Source organism: Equus asinus, chromosome 14 (genome assembly GCF_041296235.1).
Source record: "Equus asinus isolate D_3611 breed Donkey chromosome 14, EquAss-T2T_v2, whole genome shotgun sequence".
Lineage (NCBI taxonomy): Eukaryota > Metazoa > Chordata > Mammalia > Perissodactyla > Equidae > Equus > Equus asinus.
In genome coordinates this window covers 49,282,481-49,298,682 of record NC_091803.1, presented here as the reverse complement: position 1 = coordinate 49,298,682, position 16,202 = coordinate 49,282,481, and the positions used below count along the sequence as shown (strand labels likewise).

Below are 16,202 nucleotides of genomic sequence, written 5' to 3'. Positions count from 1 at the left end.
CTGCCCGGAGAGCCCGTGCCCCCTGGATGAGGCACCGGGAGAGCTGGAGTGCACAGGAGCACGTCCACGGGTCCTCTTTTGAGTGGAGGGACTGCACCCATGATGTTGCACACACGAGGAAGACGGGAAGGCTGTGTTCCAAATGGTGGTGTTCATTGTCTCTGGACAGTAGGATGACTGATGAGTTCTCTCATCTTCCTTTTGCTGTTGAACATTTCCTAATTTTTCTACAATAAACGCATGCTGCTTTTGTAATGAAGAAAAGGAAGAGATATGTGGGTAGTTACCTGGGCTATGAGAATAAAGGCAATTAGGACACTTTGAGAAAGGCCCTGAGAGGTGACACCTGACAGGTCCAACTGTTTGCTCGCTCTGAGGGTGACAGGACAGGCCGCAGATGGGCCTTGCTGTCCAGCTGACAGGCCAGGCATCAGCCAGGTGAGACGCTTACAGGAAGCAACATGGCGTCACCATGTCCGCGTTCTGTCCAAGACACCCAGCCCGGTCAGTTGTGTGTGTGTTGTTGCTTTTGCTTCATTGATCCTGGAGGTTCTTGTCATTTGTGGTCTGGAGGAGCCAGTTGCAGATCCCCGGCCTGAGTGCAGGCAGCCGGGCTCCGAGCCGAGAAACTGCCCCGGCTGCTCTGGTCTGAGTGGCTTTGCTTTGCCCCGTGTTGTTTGCCTCCTGCTGGGGGGACAGTGAAGAGGTGAGGGTAGTTCTAGAGTCAGTGCGGACCCAATTTTGCAGCAAGGCAGCTCCGTGCAGCCCTTACAGTGAACAGACTGGCACTGCTGTTCCTCCCTGGGGCTGGTGGCGGGCGGCTCTCCTCTGCCATGACCCTGACCTGTCAGATTGGGCAGCCCTGGAGAGGCGGTGCTGGGCAGCAGCTGGCGCAGGCCGGGAGGAACAACCACAGGCTCCCTGACTGACTCGGGTGCACGTGAAGCTTGTGCTCAAGAGGTGGGCTTCTGCTCGCATGTTGGAGCGTTTCAGTGCTCCACAGGGAGGCTCAGCAGGGAGCCAGGTCCCCCCCAGCCTTTGGGCCTGTGGTGACCGAAGTCCATGGAAGCCTCTTCTGTGAGGTGTGTTGTATGTTTATATGTCTATTTTTAAAAAATTGTGCTGCACGTGAGGTTTGGGATCAGTGTTTCTTACCGCACAATCTCCTGTGTATCGCCCGCCCTCAGCACGGACGCCTGCAGCGGGCTTCCGTTCATTTCATCGTTGGCGTGCTGTCTGTCCGCGATGTGCTCAGCAGTCCTGGGGAACACACGTTTAGTTTGTGTCCAGTTTTTTGTTTTATGGACAGTGCTGTGATGAACATCCACGAAGACTGGTCTTTGGACACATCCTCCGTTAGGGCATAGAAGGAGCATTTCCAAGTTGGAGGGCCGTGGGCCCCGCCCCCACCCCAACACCATGCCACAGGGCTTTGTTCCCTGTGCCCAGGCAACAGGATGAACTCCTAGCCGTGCGGCTGTTTCTTTTCAGTGTAACTCTGTCGCCCTCCAAACCGGTTTCTGCTCGTTGAGTTCAAGTGGGTCTATCTCCGTTGGCTGCCTCAGGGCAGCTCTCTCCAGGCATGGCTGTTCCTCCTCAGTGAGTGGCCCTCCTGGGGTGGAGACGGCTCTGCCCCACTCTGCAGGAGTCACCGGGCAGGGGTTAAAGTAATTGCGACCTCCGTCTTAGCAGGACCCAGGGGCTACCCTAAGGCTTCCAGAATTTGGGCTGAAAAAAGACTTGGTGGGACGGGGAGGATGTGAGTCCTGCTCAGGGATGGGTTCCGGCTCCTAAGCCTGCTTCAGCGTGGAGGGTAGGGCCCGAGACAAGCAGTGGGCCTGGGGGCTGTGCTGCGTCAGTGGAGGTGCCTTCCTGAGGCTCACGGCAGGTCACTGCTGAGATACACAGGGCAGGAACAGCCCGAGAGCTGGGCAGCCAAGACAGCCCAGAGCTGAGCTCCAAGTAATTGGTCTCTAAGGGATGTGACGGGAAAGTCCCTGTAGCAAATCCTCTGCCCAGCTGGTGAGGCCTCCACACCAGCTGCTGGAGTGACTGATAGCCTACTCTGCAAGTTTGGGTTGGAAAACCCAGAAACACCTCTGCTCAACTCCCCCAGGTGCCCCCCGGGGAGAGTGCACTGTTGGACAAGGTGTTGGAGATGCCACCCCACAGCTGCCCACCAGGATTGTCCTCAGGACCCATCCTGCACCCTAGCCCCACATGCACCTGTCGTAGTGACCTTTAAATGGCCCCAGGGTAATGCCTGTGATGTGCCTGGAGGAAAGAAGTGGAGAAATGCCAGTCTGTCCGAGCCGCGTCTCCAAGGGAGGGAGGGGGCAGCACTGAACCCACCAGACCCCCAACCGTCAGGTGACATTGTTGCCACCCACATGGAGGGCATCCAGGGGCACACAGGGCTGGCCACAGGGAGGAGACGGGCGGAGCTGGCCGAGTCCTGTGCATGGTGCCCCTGCCAGAGGGATAGGGAGCCTCAGAGCACATTTTCATGGTGCTGTGTGTGAAGGAACCTGTACAGTCTGCCTGAAAGCTGGCTGGCTGGTGCTGTGTCCCTGGCCCTCCCTGTGCTGGGAAGGAGCACTCTGAGGCTGGGACTCCCTGCAGGGAACAAGACCCCTTCCGTCTAGGTGGCCCCTCAGCCTCGCAGAGCGTGTGTCTCCCTTGCAGGGGATCCTCCTGGTGTACGACATCACCAACCGCTGGTCCTTCGACGGCATCGACCGGTGGATCAAGGAGATTGACGAGGTAGGTGTGCGCCTGCAGCCACCCCCTTCCAAGATCACCCACTTCCCAGGGTGCATGTGCTCCCATCCCCCTCAGGCAGCTGCTACGGCCCCTACTTGCCACCCCTCCCGTTGCCCCAGCTCCTGTGCATCCTCTTGCGCACTGACTGCCATGGCATTCGAGGGCTGGGCCCCCTGCCCCGAGGGGCCATGGTTCGCGGGGCTGAGCTCCCTGCTCTGCCTTCTGGCCTGGCCCCACCCCATCACAGAATTAATGCTGAGGACTCTGCCTGCTTTGGGAGAGGGGGTACAGCACCGAGAGGGGGGTGGTGCCTGGCATTGGTGCCTCTGCTGAGTCCTGTGCCCCTCAAGCATGCGCCAGGGGTCCCCCGGATCCTGGTTGGGAACCGGCTGCACCTGGCCTTCAAGAGGCAAGTCCCGACAGAGCAGGCACGCGCCTACGCAGAGAAGAACTGCATGACCTTCTTCGAAGTCAGCCCACTGTGCAACTTCAACGTCATTGAGTCCTTCACTGAGCTGTCCCGCATCGTGCTCATGCGGCACGGCATGGAGAAGATCTGGAGGCCTAACCGAGGTGAGGCAGGCCCCTGAGGCCGGGAAGTGCCGAGAGGGTAGAGATGGGAGTGACAGCAGCCTCTGAAGAGCCTCCCAGGTTCCCCCCAGAGCCATGGTTCCTCCCAGGGTCCAGTCTCCTCGAGTTGTCAGGCCAACAAGGTCCATGCTGCTTCCATGATTCACTCTGGCTGAACTAGCTCGTGCCCTGTCTCTGCTTTGTTTGGGGGCCCTGGTGTTACAGGAGGGGACTGTGCGTTACCCCCCAGTGATGCCCTTGTGCTGCGGGAAAGCACTGTGGACTCTGACGTGTCCCAGGGCAAGCAGGGGAGCAGCTCCCAGGCCTCCCCTCTGGAGCTGAGCCGTGGAGAACCTGGCTGTGCACTCCCCTGTCCCTTGGGGCCACATCCTGCCAGAGCTGCCAGAGGCCAGGGTGGCTGGAAGCTTCAGTTTCCTGTCCAGGCACTGGGGCAGAGCTGGCTGAGCCCTTGGGCCCTGAGAAGTGGGGCCCCCAGGGCACTTCTGTGGGCAGCTGGAGGGAGAAGGTGGGAGCAGGGCGCCGCCCAGTGGCCGCTTCTGGCAGTGCCCGACATCCAGATCCAGGGAGTCCTGGGAGCTTGGTAGACCTCACTCCCCCACACCGGGCGAGCGTCACTCGTGCCGCCCCCTCGGGGCCTAGGCTCCAGGATCTCCTCAGGCCTGCTGCCCCTGCCCTTCCACGATCTAACCCCCCTACCCCCCCCCCCGCCGCCTTCCCCCCATTCCCGTGGTCTGAGCCCTGTCATCTGACCCCTCGCCCGCAGTGTTCAGCCTGCAGGACCTCTGCTGCCGGGCCATCGTCTCCTGCACCCCTGTGCACCTCATCGACAAGCTCCCGCTGCCCGTCACCATCAAGAGCCACCTCAAGTCCTTCTCCATGGCCAATGGCATGAATGCCGTCATGATGCACGGGCGCTCCTACTCACTGGCCAGCGGGGCAGGGGCCAGCGGCAGCAAAGGCAACAGCCTCAAGAGGTCCAAGTCCATCCGGCCCCCGCAGAGCCCGCCCCAGAACTGCTCTCGGAGCAACTGCAAGATCTCCTAGCGGGCAGGCCGGGCGCCCCCTCAGATGCGCTCTGGGGGCTTGCACTTGGAGAACGCTCCTGCCAGGCACCGGGCACAGCACTGTGTGCAGGGAAGACTTTGGCCACACAGCCCCTCCTGGAAGCAGGGGTTGCACCCAGCAGGCTGGTGGTCTCTGCATACGAGCTGCCTGGGACAGTGGGGGGCTGCACTGCAGGTGTCGCGTGCAAAGTGGACGAACCTGGGACCCCGCTGTGCGGCTAGAAGCGCCCAGGAGGCAGCTCTGCCTGCCCCAGCCTCGAGGGGGCTATCCCTGGGGCCCCGGGACGCCTGGTTCACCTTTCTTATTTATATAGAAGACATTCACCCTTTTTGTACATTTTTAAAGGGCCAGAAGGGAAGCCTCGATGCAGCCACATGGTGAGCCCATGTCAGCTGTGGGCCTGAGCTTTGGGACATTTGGAGAGGGAGGGGATTTGAGGTAAAGATGGGAAGGAATCTGCCGTCAAGGCTTGACTCTGGATTCACATACACTTCACGTGGGCTTGTGGGCTGTGCAGGGGCCAATGGGGACACATCTCAGAGCCCCGGCTACCCAGCCTTTCTGAGCACAGTGGTCAGTATGCCCACCATGCAGGCCGGGTGGCCATGAGGGTGTGGGCTTTGGCAGCCTGCATGGTGTGGCTGCAGCTTCTGGCTCCCGTTGGCCTTCCTAGACGATGTCCCTGCATGTCTCAGAGTCACGGGCTGAGAGCTGGGGGCAACTCACAGGTTCCCAAGTGGAGCGTTGATGTTTCTCAGAGAGGGGGAGGCGGGTGCGCCCCGTACATCCGTTCTGGCTCCCTCCCTCCCCACTTGGGGCAAACAACCCTCCCTCCATGATCCTGTCCCTTCGGTTACGTTTACATCGGTTGCCACGTGAAACGGGCCCAGCGTCTCCCATGTGCCGATGCAGAGCTGTTTGTAGACGATAAGTGGTCACGGGGCCACCAGGCCCTCTGCAGATCTGGACTGAGTCCGCCGCCCACTTGCCTCTGGGAGCACATGGACCCCACTCTGCCAGCTTCTGTTCTTTAACCTGGGTGTGACCCCATAGCTGCTCCTTGCCTGGCGTTGCCGCACCTCCATGAGGTTACATGTCACCAAAACCATTCTAACTGGTTTCTCAGTGATGCCTCTTGGAGCAGCTGGAGAAGTGGATGCCCCTCCTCGAGGACCCGCCAGCCAGCCCTGAGCCGGGGCCTGGCCTCCTGCCCACTTGGCTGGTGACACAGCCACCAGTCACACTGGTGCTCAACTCTACCTCCTGCCCCTGGGGCCCCTCCCTGGGCCTGGGACCCCCCTCGCTCTGGGACTCTTCTGCAGTGGGCGTCCCCCGGGGGCTGTCCCATGCCTGCTGTTCTGGGAGGCGAGGTGGGGAGGGGGCTGTGGCCTGCCTGTGGGAGCAGGGGCACCAGGGACCCTGGCTGAGGCCTGGCCACTAGCAGGTCAGGTGGAGGAGGCCCCGCCCATCCCATCCTGCCAACGAGGCCCCTTTCTTTGGACTTTGAACGGAATCACATGGAGTTTGTTTTGAGGACAAGGATGGTGCCCTCTACACCATATCAACACTACCCTTCGCTGCTGTCTGACACTCGCACTATTCCTGGGCTCATTTTGGACGGTTTTCATTTCTTTGTACAGTAAATGTAACTCAGCTCTGACCTACAGACTGCGTTTTATGTGAATTAAAGTCGCTGATTTTAACTGGCCGAGTGTGGGTGGGTCGGTGCTTGGCCACAGTAGATCCTGTGCTGCTTTGTTGGCCTGTCCATCCCCCACAGCTGGCCTCGCTGACCGCTGCTGACGTCCTGGCCGAGGGCCGAGCAAAGCTGCAGTGGCCCCTCCAGTTACAGGCTGAGCTGTGTTTCTCGGTGGGCCAGGTGGGCAGCCCTCCTCAGCCTGTCCCTCCCTGTGATGTGGCACAACAGAAGGCTGGCCGCACACCTGCTCCCCACTGCCCCCGAGGGCTGGAACCTGGCACACCTGCCAGGCATGCTGACTTGCTGACGCCTGAGTTCCCTCTGCTATCTGAGGGTGTGAGCATGGAGCTGGGGATGCCTTGGATGACCAGGGTGGATTATCCCCCACAAGTCACCACAGCCTTCAGGACTAAGGCTCTGGAGTCACACCCTAAGCCAGAAAGCCACCTGCTGACGGGGGGGGTGTGGGGCTTGGCCCAGGGGTGCTGCAGGTGCCCTGGAGGTCAGCTGGGCAGTGGGAGGGGATCTCTCTGAACGTGGCCCCCACACTCGGGGACCGTGGCCTCTGGCTGCAGCCTTGTCCAAAGTCTGGCCCAGTGGCCGCCCATGCCTGCATACCCCTCTGAGCAGGGCACCAATGGTATCCTCCTACCTGGGGCATCCCTTGTTCTCATTCTGAGCAGATCAGGCTCTTATTACTCTGTCTCCTGAGTCAGAAGATCAGACAAAGGTCACGGGACTTTTCCATCCAGTCTCCAAGCAGCTGCTCCTAGGGCCCCAGTCCCCTGGGAAGGGTCTGGAAGGGTGGACTCCAGGGCTTTTGATCTCGCTGCCCACCCCAACGCCGAGGAGGGCTTCAGCTCCCCTGGAGGGGCTGTGTGTGCAGTCCCTGCAGTTCCTTGAGCTGCTCCTAGGGCGCTTGCTCGGTTCTGGGTGTGTTTAGATGCCCTCGGCCTCTCGGGACTGCACCACCCCATCCGGGTCCATGGCCGGTGAAATTCAGACCAAGCCAGTGAACACACTCAGTTTCTCGGTCACACCAGCCATGCTTCCAGGGCCTGCAGCCTGTGCGAGGCCAGTGCACGCGGACTGCTTTCTCTCTGCCCACCGCTCAGGGATTGGCACCCACCTTGCCCAGTCAAGGAAGGACCTGGACCAGGAGCCAGACACCCGAGATTCAGGACGGGGGGCTCTCTGGAAATGCTAAGTACTGCCCCCCATGGGCCTCCCCCACCCCCATCAGCCACTGATCACCAGAGGAGGGCTCACCCCCAGCAGAAAAGGTCTAGATTTGACCCTAAGACCTGCTGGCAGGTCATGATCCTGAGAAGGGTCATGGAGAAGGTCATGGAACCTTTCCTGGGAAGGGAACAGCACCCCCCCACCACCCCCATTGCTGGGCTGAATGCAGTCTCTGTGCCTCTGCATGGTCTTGCCTGGACATAGCGACTTCCAGGTGACCGGTCAGCCTGGACCTGCTTTGGGGGAGACCTCGGCCTGGGGTCAGCTGGGGTGGGGTGGGGCAGCCAGAGGGATGGGCCAGCCCTGCCCCCTCCTTCCTGGTCCTGAACCCAGGTTGGGAGGGTCTTCCTGGGAGGGTCTGGTGGCTTTGATCCCTGGGCCCTTCCATCTCTGAGCCCAGGGCCTAGAGGGAGGAGGGGCTCCGGTTACAATGTCCCTTCCCCTCCACTCTCCGCCCCTCGGTGACCCTCGTGGCCAGTGTCTCCGTGCTCCTGGGCCTTGGCCCCTCCCCTCTCCCCGCCCTGCGCTGACCACAGAGGGGCCAGGCGGGGGAGGGGCCGGCGCCACATGCACAGCCTCAGAGCGCGGAGACCCGGAACCCACCCAGCCCCTTGCACCAGGGTGTTGAGACAGAGCATCTGCTTTGGGGTCCAACCTTGGGGGCCAGGGAGGGAAGGCCAGGGGATCGGTTGGGGGCCTGCGGGCAGGGGTGCAACCCCAGGCTTGCGACAGTGGATGCCGCAGGCTCGGCAGGGCCTTAGGAGGGACTGGTGGCCACACACCCCCAACCCCTGGCTTGGCTGTCCCCATGCCGGCCCTGAGGCCTCTCCTGCTGCTGCTCCTCATGGTTGGGCTGACCTTGGGGGCCAGCCTGCCGCCGGGGCCCAGGAGCCACCCAGGCATGTGCCCCAACCAGCTCAGCCCCAATCTGTGGGTGGACGCCCAGAGCACCTGTGAGCGAGAGTGCGCCGGGGACCAGGTGAGCATGGGCGCCCCCGCTGGCCCAAGGAGGGGACAGACATCACAGGTGGCCCAGGGCATCTTGGGGGCTCGGTCAGCCTGGGGAAGCCAGACCCGACCCATCCCCAGGCCTTGTTTGCAGAGGGGACCCTAGCAGCTGCACTGCAGCCCCCAACCCTGGGAGCCCACTTCCTCCTCTGGCTCCCCATACTCTGCTGCTAGGGTCGTGCCTGTATATGAGGGTCCCAGGGGACACCCCCAGTTTTTGCCGTCATGTGTCTGAGGATTGAGAGGACTCCCTCACTCCCCAAACCTGCCCACCCAACCCTGGGACCAGCTGTTCTCAGGACCAGAGAGGCAGAAAGGCGGGGCCCGCATCTGGATGCCCCCCGCAGCCTGCCTGCACCACCTGCAGCCGCCTTGAACACAGTGCACGGCCTCCCGGCCTCAGTTTCCTCATCTGTACAGTGGGAATAAGAATAAAACCTGCTTTGGGGGGCGTTGGTCTGCGGACTTGGTGAGGTTCATCGAGATGACACACATGATGGGGTCACTAGGCAAACCCGCTCAGCTTTCCGGAGGCAAAGTGAGGTTCGGGGGGAGGCAGTAGGGGGCTCGCCATCTCCCTCTGGTTGTGCTGACACAGGGCGAGCCCGGGCGGGGCAGGGCTGGGGGACGTTAAGGCACCTGCTGAGCTGCCCCCACCCCCTAGGACTGCACTGCTGCTGAGAAGTGCTGCACCAACGTGTGCGGGCTGCAGAGCTGCGTGGCGGCCCGCTTCCCCGATGGCAGCCTAGCCACACCCGCCCCAGCGGCTTCGTGCGAGGGCTTCGTGTGCCCACAGCAGGGCTCTGACTGCGACATCTGGGAAGGGCAGCCTGTGTGCCGCTGCCGTGACCGCTGCGAGAAGGAGCCCAGCTTCACTTGCGCCTCTGACGGCCTCACCTACTACAACCGCTGCTACATGGATGCCGAGGCTTGCCTGCGTGGCCTCCGCCTGCACGTCGTGCCCTGCAAGCACGTCCTCAGCTGGCCACCCAGCAGCCCAGGGCCACCCGAGACCACCGCCCGCCCGACGCCCGGGGACGCCCCTGTGCCGCCCGCCCTCTACAGCAGCCCCTCCCCGCAGGCGGTGTATGTTGGGGGCACGGCCAGCCTCCACTGCGATGTCAGCGGCCGGCCACCGCCCGTGGTGACCTGGGAGAAGCAGAGTGACCAGCGGCAGAACCTGATCATGCGGCCAGACCAAATGTACGGCAATGTGGTGGTCACCAGCATCGGGCAGCTGGTGCTCTACAACGCCCGGCCCGAAGATGCCGGCCTCTACACCTGCACCGCGCGCAATGCCGCCGGCCTGCTGCGGGCTGACTTCCCGCTCTCTGTGATCCAGCGGGAGCTGGCCAGGGACAGGGCCCCCAGTGCCCCTGCCCCGGCGGAGTGCCTGCCCGAGGCGCAGGCCTGTGCCGGCCCCCCCTCCAGCCGTGTCCTCTGGCACTTTGACCCCCAGCGGGGCAGCTGCATGACCTTCCCAGTCGGCAGCTGTGATGGGGGCGCCCGGGGCTTCGAGACCTATGAGGCATGCCAGCAGGCCTGCGCCCGGGGCCCTGGGGACGCCTGCGTGCTGCCAGCCGTGCAGGGCCCCTGCCAGGGCTGGGAGCCACGCTGGGCTTACAGCCCACTGCTGCAGCAGTGCCACCCCTTCGAGTACGGTGGCTGCGAGGGCAACGGCAACAGCTTTGAGAGCCGCGAGAGCTGTGAGGAGGCCTGCCCAGTGCCCCGCACCCCACCCTGCCCGGCCTGCCGCCTCCGGAGCAAGCTGGCGCTGAGCCTGTGCCGCAGCGACTTCGCCATCGTGGGCCGGCTCACCGAGGTGCTGGAGGAGCCCGAGGCGGGCAGTGGTGGCATCGCCCGTGTGGCCCTGGACGACGTGCTCAAGGACGACAAGATGGGCCTCAAGTTCTTGGGCACCAAGTACCTGGAGGTGACGCTGAGCGGCATGGACTGGGCCTGCCCCTGCCCCAACGTGACAGCCGGTGACGGCCCGCTGGTCATCATGGGGGAGGTGCGAGACGGTGTGGCCGTGCTGGACGCCGGCAGCTACGTCCGCGCTGCCAGCGAGAAGCGTGTCAAGAAGATCTTGGAGCTGCTCGAGAAGAAGGCCTGCGAGCTGCTCAACCGCTTCCAGGACTAGCCCCACCCTGCCCTGGACTCTGCCCCCACTGCCCTCCTGTCCTTGAATACAAGCGTGTCCCTGGACCTTGGGGACTGCTGGTGCTGGGCCTCCTGGGGGCCCTGACCCCCACAGGTGCCCCCACGTGGAGCCTTGACCCTTCCCCCCACCCAGCCTTGTCTCCAGCTGGGATTCCGCCACCACAGTGGGTCTTTGGCTCCAGTCTCAGGTCACCAAGGAGCACCATTTCCCTCCTGGGGAGCTTTCTGGGTCCCTGTAGGAACATAAGCCAGGACCAGCCCGAGGTGGGTGCCACCTCTTGTGGCAAGAGGCCAGGTAGCCGGCTCAGTGCTGCCTCAGCAGTCCCTGGATCCTCCCTCCCTACTCCACTGCCTGAGAGGAGCAGCAGGGTCCAGGACACCCCCAAGCCCTGAGCCCACAGGCCAGACACCTCCTGCCCCCAGTATGGAACCCACAGAGACAGCCTGCCCACCCAGCACCACCCAGAGGAGGCACGGTGGACACCAGCAACGGGCAACAGGAAATGCTTTATTCTCAGCCTTTCAGCAGCCCTGTGGCCACTGGCCAAGAGCCCCAAGGCTAGGCAGGGCCAGTCCCCATGCCCTGGCCCAGGGAGGCAGGGGCTAGAGGTCTGGCACTGTCCCAACGGGCAGACCCCGGGCCGCTGAGAAGCAGAACGTGCACACTTAACTGCTGCACCACCAGGCCAGCCCAGGCACTGTCCCAGAAGAGGCCTCAGTGGGAACACAGGCATGTGGGAGAAGGAGGGGTTACTCTTTCTGGAAAATCAGGCATTTGTTGTTGGCTGGCATGTCCACCTGGGGGAGATGCTCTGACTAGAGAAGCTGCCTCTGGCCCCCAGGGAGACCGCCTGCACCCCTAGTCCTCCCCACCTACCATCCTCTCCAGGAGCAGGCCGCTGGCCCGGCCCAGGTCCTCCAGAAGGGCTGTATCCCGCAGCCCCCACTCAGGGTTCCTGCAGTGGGGAAGGAGGCGGAGTGGTGGCCTAGGGGTTGCCTAGCCCACCTACCCTCCCAGCCAGGCCCCTCACCCACCCAGCTCTGACCTGCATCTGAGGGTCTGATCAAAGTCCACGTTACTCTGGGGAGAGATCTTCCCGTTGATGGCAAAGGGCTGTGGAGACAAGGGGACATGGCTCTGCCCACCAGCCACCAACCCAGGGTCAGCCATTCCCCAGTCAGCCACTGGGCAGACTGGCAGGCTGGCAACAGAGGATGAAGAGGACACCCCCCTCCCTGCCCCCAAGAGGGGGGATGGACAACTAAGGACCAGCTGGTGAGCCTAGTGGGTGCAGGAAGACTGGCAGGTGACCAGGGGGGTGTTGGAGAGGGGAGGGCCTGGGTGTGTTTCAAGGGTGACAAGCAGCCAGGGATAGGGCAACTGAAATACTGAGACTGGAGGGAGGGAGCCCAGAAGAGAGGACAGCTGAGGCTGGCTAGGAGCATCCTGCAGGGGAGGCCAGTCTGTGGCAGAAGCACTCACCCCGTAGGTGATGAGCAGTGCCTTGGGCTTGAGCAGGTGTCCTGCTGCTCTGAAGAGCCCCTGGGGGAGAGGAGCCAGCATGGCAGTGAGGAGCCTTCCCCAGACCCACAGAGAGCCCTGGGCCCTGGGCTGAGTCTCAGCCTGACCTCTGTACCTCAGTGCCCAGTCTGTGATATGGGCAAACCTTGAACTTCGCTCCCTCCCAGTGCAGGGGGAGAGTGCGCATGGCGCAGCTGGGTGGCCCCTGGGTGGCTCGACCTGCCTACCCACCTCAGTGCAGTTCAGGGGGCTGATGTGGATCATGTTGATGCAGAGCAGCAGGTCCAGCGACTGTGGCAGGATCCCACCCCACTGCTCCCAATCCCAGGTCACATCCAGGTACAGCGGGGTCTTCACGTTGGACAGCCCCTGGGCCTGAGTGGTGGCTGAGATGCTGTGGAAGCGCAGCTATGGGTGGCAGTGGCCTGTGCACCCATTTCTGACGCCCCCTGCAGCCCTGCGTGGGGGAGGCTTAGAGAGACACGGTTGCGCGGGAGTGGGGGCGGCAGGACCGACCCAGCTCGGCCTGACCTGGCGGCCTGCCCACTTTGACCCCGGGTCCCACTTTCCTGCCGCTCCCCGCACCTGTTCAGGCAGCGCTGGTCCACATCTGACGGCTGCCACTCGGCATGGGGGAAGGAGCGCGCGAAGTGGGCCACATGCTGGCCGGAGCCCGAGGCCACCTCGAGCACGCGGAGGCCACGCTGGGCCGGGTCCACGTACTGCTGCAGCACACGCAGGATGGGATCCTTGTTCCGCTCGGCAGCAGTGGCCACCACCATCGGATCCATACCGCCAGCCTGCCAGGAGCTGTGGTCCGGAAGCTGTGGTCCGGAAGCCAAGCTGCCGCCCCAACGGACTACGGTTCCCAGAAGGACCTGCTCCCCGTGTTAAAGGGCCCTGAGCCATCAGGACCAGGTCGAGGCGCGAGCCTGAGTCGCTGGTTTACAAGCACGGCTCTGCTCAGCACCTGGTTGCTGGCCGTCCTAGCGTTTTCATAGTGCTTATCACTCTCTGAAATTGTCTCATCCATGCTTGTGAAAATTTATAAAAGTAAACTTCATTTAAAGCAGAGTCAGGAGGCTAGAAGGGGGAGCTCCCACGCAGTACCACTCCCATCAATTACAGACCCCAACAGAAGGTGTCAATAGGAAAAAACTGTCAATTACAGGAAAATGAGCATCCTATCCCAAACAGAAATCGAGGACCCCAACAACTCAGCCAGTGAGAAACCATCAACACCCTGAATTCTTGCGTTCCTCTGATGGACTTTCATTCAAAACAACCCTTCCTGCTTTCCTCCTTACCCTGTAAAATAAAGTCCCTCTCCTTTGATTGTTGACTTGCCTATGGTCCACCGTCGTATGCAGGTCCTGGATTGCAATTCTTTGTTTTTTCCGGAATAAATTCGTTTTGCTGGTAAAATAACTGGCTGTTTTATTTTTAAAGTCGACACGCTACACCGGGACGGATGGTTCCCCCTCTTTCTGTTTTTCTTTTTGAAATCTCTACTGTCAACAGGGGTTAAGTTTTTTGAGATGGAGAAAAGCTGAAAAACGCCGTGCGCCGCCCGGGAATCGAACCCGGGTCGCAAGAATGGGAATCTTGCATGATACCACTACACCAGCGGCGCTGTTGGGGCACTGTCGGTCTTCGAGCCTTAGGAGGTTGTGACGCAGCCATCCCGAGCGCAGAGACATAACAGCGCATGCGCTGCGCTACCGCCGCCGCCGCCACCGCCACCACCAGCAGCCAGGGCAGGAGCGCCAGCTTGGCGGGGTCCGCAACAGTGGGGCGTCTCGCGGGGTCGCTTGAGCGCCCAGCACTCGAAGGGAAGGAGCGGGGTTGAGCGACGCGGATTTGAGGACAACGTGGATTAGGGCCTGCGCCATGGAGACCATGGCAACCGGGGGCATCCGCGAGCCGATGGGGGCGGGGCTGAGAGTGGGCGGGGTGGTCCCCACCTGCGGGGACTGGGCCGCCCTCACAGAGGGGCCCTGTGATGCTCAAGGCTTCTCTGTGACACTGAGATAACCAGCGCTGGCCCGGGGGCCATGGATGTTACGAGGGGTCAGTGACCCGTGAAGCAAGTCGGAGACCCATTTGCTGACCAAGGTGCTTCCCCGGCTGTCAGCCTGGGGCCCATGTGTCAGAGGGGCCCTGTTCCGCAGGCAGGACTAACTTGTCTCCTTTGCCGGGCAGTTTTTCACAACTGAGACCCCTATACCCGATGTCACTCTGCCCGGGGCTCAGAGGATGGCCCTGACAGGACTTCAGCCTAGGATTGCCGTCCATGGGGTGTGCAGGGTGGGACCAGGGCCTGGGGCGTGGGTGTGGTCAGTGGCCAGACTGGGAGGGCAGCCTTGCAGTTTAGGGACCGGAAGTGGTGTAGGGTTGGCTGGTCTGGACAGCGCCCTTGGGAAAGTGCCACTCAGTGGGAAGACCTGCACGCCTCTAGGCAGCCGCCTTGGCATTCCGCCTTGTGACCAGCCTCCTCCTTCAGCAGGCCTTCCCGTCTCACAGCCTGAGCTTTCCTTCCCTGCCTCACCTTTTGCCTCACCTCCTCCTGGTTTGTCAGCTGAGCATTTTCTGTGTCTTAGGGTAGAGAAGCAGTGTCCCTCGATGAACATCCCTGTCCCTGACCCCCACCTGCAATGACCAGTGGCCACCTGAGATCTCACTGCCTAGGTACCCCCCCTGCCCACCCAACAGGCACCAGGCTTCCTGGTGGCTTCACATGGGACTCCTGGGCCGGGGCCATCCTGCAATATTGTCATATAATAAGAAATATATATTTGGTCTTCGTCCTGGTACAGAGCTCCTAAAACCCTGGGGATTTCCTTAGTGGTGGGGTGAGAGGAGCACCTGTCATCATTCAGAACAAGCCCCTTTCAACCTGACCCGGGTTTACACCCACAGGCGACTCTGGGAGGGTGGGGGCTGGTTGTCAGGGGAACCAACCATGTGATTAAGGGGTTGGAATTTTCAGCCCACCCCAACCTCTGACCTCTGGGGAGGGGAGAGGCTGGAGACTGAGCTAATCACCAACCACCAACGACTTAATCAATCATGCCTACGTAAGGGAGCATCTATAAGAAACCCCAAATGAGAGGGTTTGATGAGCTTCCGGGGTGGTGACCACTGGGGGGGGAGGGGCAGGGCGGTTGGCGCTCCAGGTGGTGTGGAAGCTTCTCGTCCCCGCCTACTCCTTTCCTGTGAGTCTCTTCCGTCTGCTGTTGCTGAGCTGTATCCTTTACGATAAACCATAAACATTCTGTAAAGTGTCTCCCTGAGTTCTGTGAGCCATTCTAGCAAATTATGCAAGCGGAGGAGGGGGCCGTGGGAACCCCGATTTATAGCCAGTGGATCAGAGCACAGGTGACAATGTGGACTTGTGACTGGCGTCTACAGTGGGGGCAATCTTGTGGGACTGAGCCCTCAGCCTGTGGAGTCTGTGCTAACTCCATGTAGATAGTGTCAGAATTGAGTTAAATTGTAGGATACCCAAGTGATGTTTGCAGAAAACTGGAGAATTGCTTGGTGAGGAAAACCCACACATTTGGTGTCAGAGTGTTGTGAATACGGAAAAAGAAGTTCTCCTTTACACCCTGCGTCCTGTAAGAGAGGCGCTGCTTTAAGGAACTGCCCAGATGCCCAGCAGTGTCTTCTGTTTGGCAGCACTGGACCTCAGGTTGATATCCACCTGCCACATCGTCACTTGGGGCTGGATACCGGCCCTCGGCACTCCCCAAACTCAAAGCTGGGGACAGAAGCAGCTGGACACGACCGAGCACAGCCTCTGCTGCAGTGAGATGGTGTGAGTGTGTGTGAATACACGCGCATACACGTGAGCTGTGTGAGCACACATTTTCTGGAAAGTCTTGGATGTGTGTCAGACTCACGGAGGGTCCAGGACCCCCTGACATTAGACCCTGTGAGTGTCCTGAGCTCAGTGCTGCCTCCCAGGGTTGTATCTGATTCAGAACCTCTTAATCTCTAGTTCGAGTGCTCGATACACAACAAGCTGATCATGGAGACACGTGCTTGGAGATGGAGAAAGGTTTATTCGAATTGGCCAAAACGAGAAAGTGGGAGGACAGGTTCTCTCAAATCTGCCGTAACAAAAGAAGAGAGGCGGGGTTTATAGAG

The 16,202-nt window shown here is 61.3% G+C and overlaps 3 protein-coding genes and 1 non-coding gene across 6 annotated transcripts in view; 2 read left to right on the top strand and 2 right to left on the bottom strand.

Moving 5' to 3' along the window:
• Window positions 1-6,159, top strand: part of RAB40C (RAB40C, member RAS oncogene family) — a 28,167-nt gene extending 22,008 nt beyond the window's left edge. For all 3 annotated transcript variants that reach the window (XM_044746869.2, XM_044746870.2, XM_044746871.2), the window contains exons 5-7: window positions 2,686-2,763; window positions 3,114-3,336; window positions 4,118-6,159. In XM_044746869.2, the coding sequence (XP_044602804.1) occupies window positions 2,686-2,763; window positions 3,114-3,336; window positions 4,118-4,398 (582 nt within the window). In that variant the 3' untranslated portion in view covers window positions 4,399-6,159. The remainder of the gene's footprint in view (window positions 1-2,685; window positions 2,764-3,113; window positions 3,337-4,117) is intronic.
• Window positions 6,160-8,028: 1,869 nt separating this feature from the next.
• On the top strand, window positions 8,029-10,643 carry WFIKKN1 (WAP, follistatin/kazal, immunoglobulin, kunitz and netrin domain containing 1). The gene is made up of 2 exons (XM_014848871.3): window positions 8,029-8,339; window positions 9,033-10,643. The coding sequence occupies exons 1-2, from the start codon at window positions 8,169-8,171 to the stop codon at window positions 10,509-10,511; spliced, it is 1,650 nt and encodes a 549-aa protein (XP_014704357.1). The 5' UTR covers window positions 8,029-8,168; the 3' UTR covers window positions 10,512-10,643.
• A 376-nt stretch (window positions 10,644-11,019) lies between these two features.
• METTL26 (methyltransferase like 26) lies at window positions 11,020-13,468 on the bottom strand. Its single transcript, XM_014848873.3, has 6 exons — window positions 12,639-13,468; window positions 12,285-12,447; window positions 12,015-12,074; window positions 11,578-11,645; window positions 11,409-11,487; window positions 11,020-11,329 (listed from the first exon to the last, which is right to left on the bottom strand). The coding sequence occupies exons 1-6, from the start codon at window positions 12,842-12,844 to the stop codon at window positions 11,282-11,284; spliced, it is 624 nt and encodes a 207-aa protein (XP_014704359.1). The 5' UTR covers window positions 12,845-13,468; the 3' UTR covers window positions 11,020-11,281.
• Window positions 13,469-13,615: 147 nt separating this feature from the next.
• Window positions 13,616-13,686, bottom strand: TRNAG-CCC (transfer RNA glycine (anticodon CCC)). The gene has a single exon. It is a non-coding gene; the product is annotated as a tRNA-Gly (tRNA).
• Window positions 13,687-16,202: the final 2,516 nt, after the last annotated feature.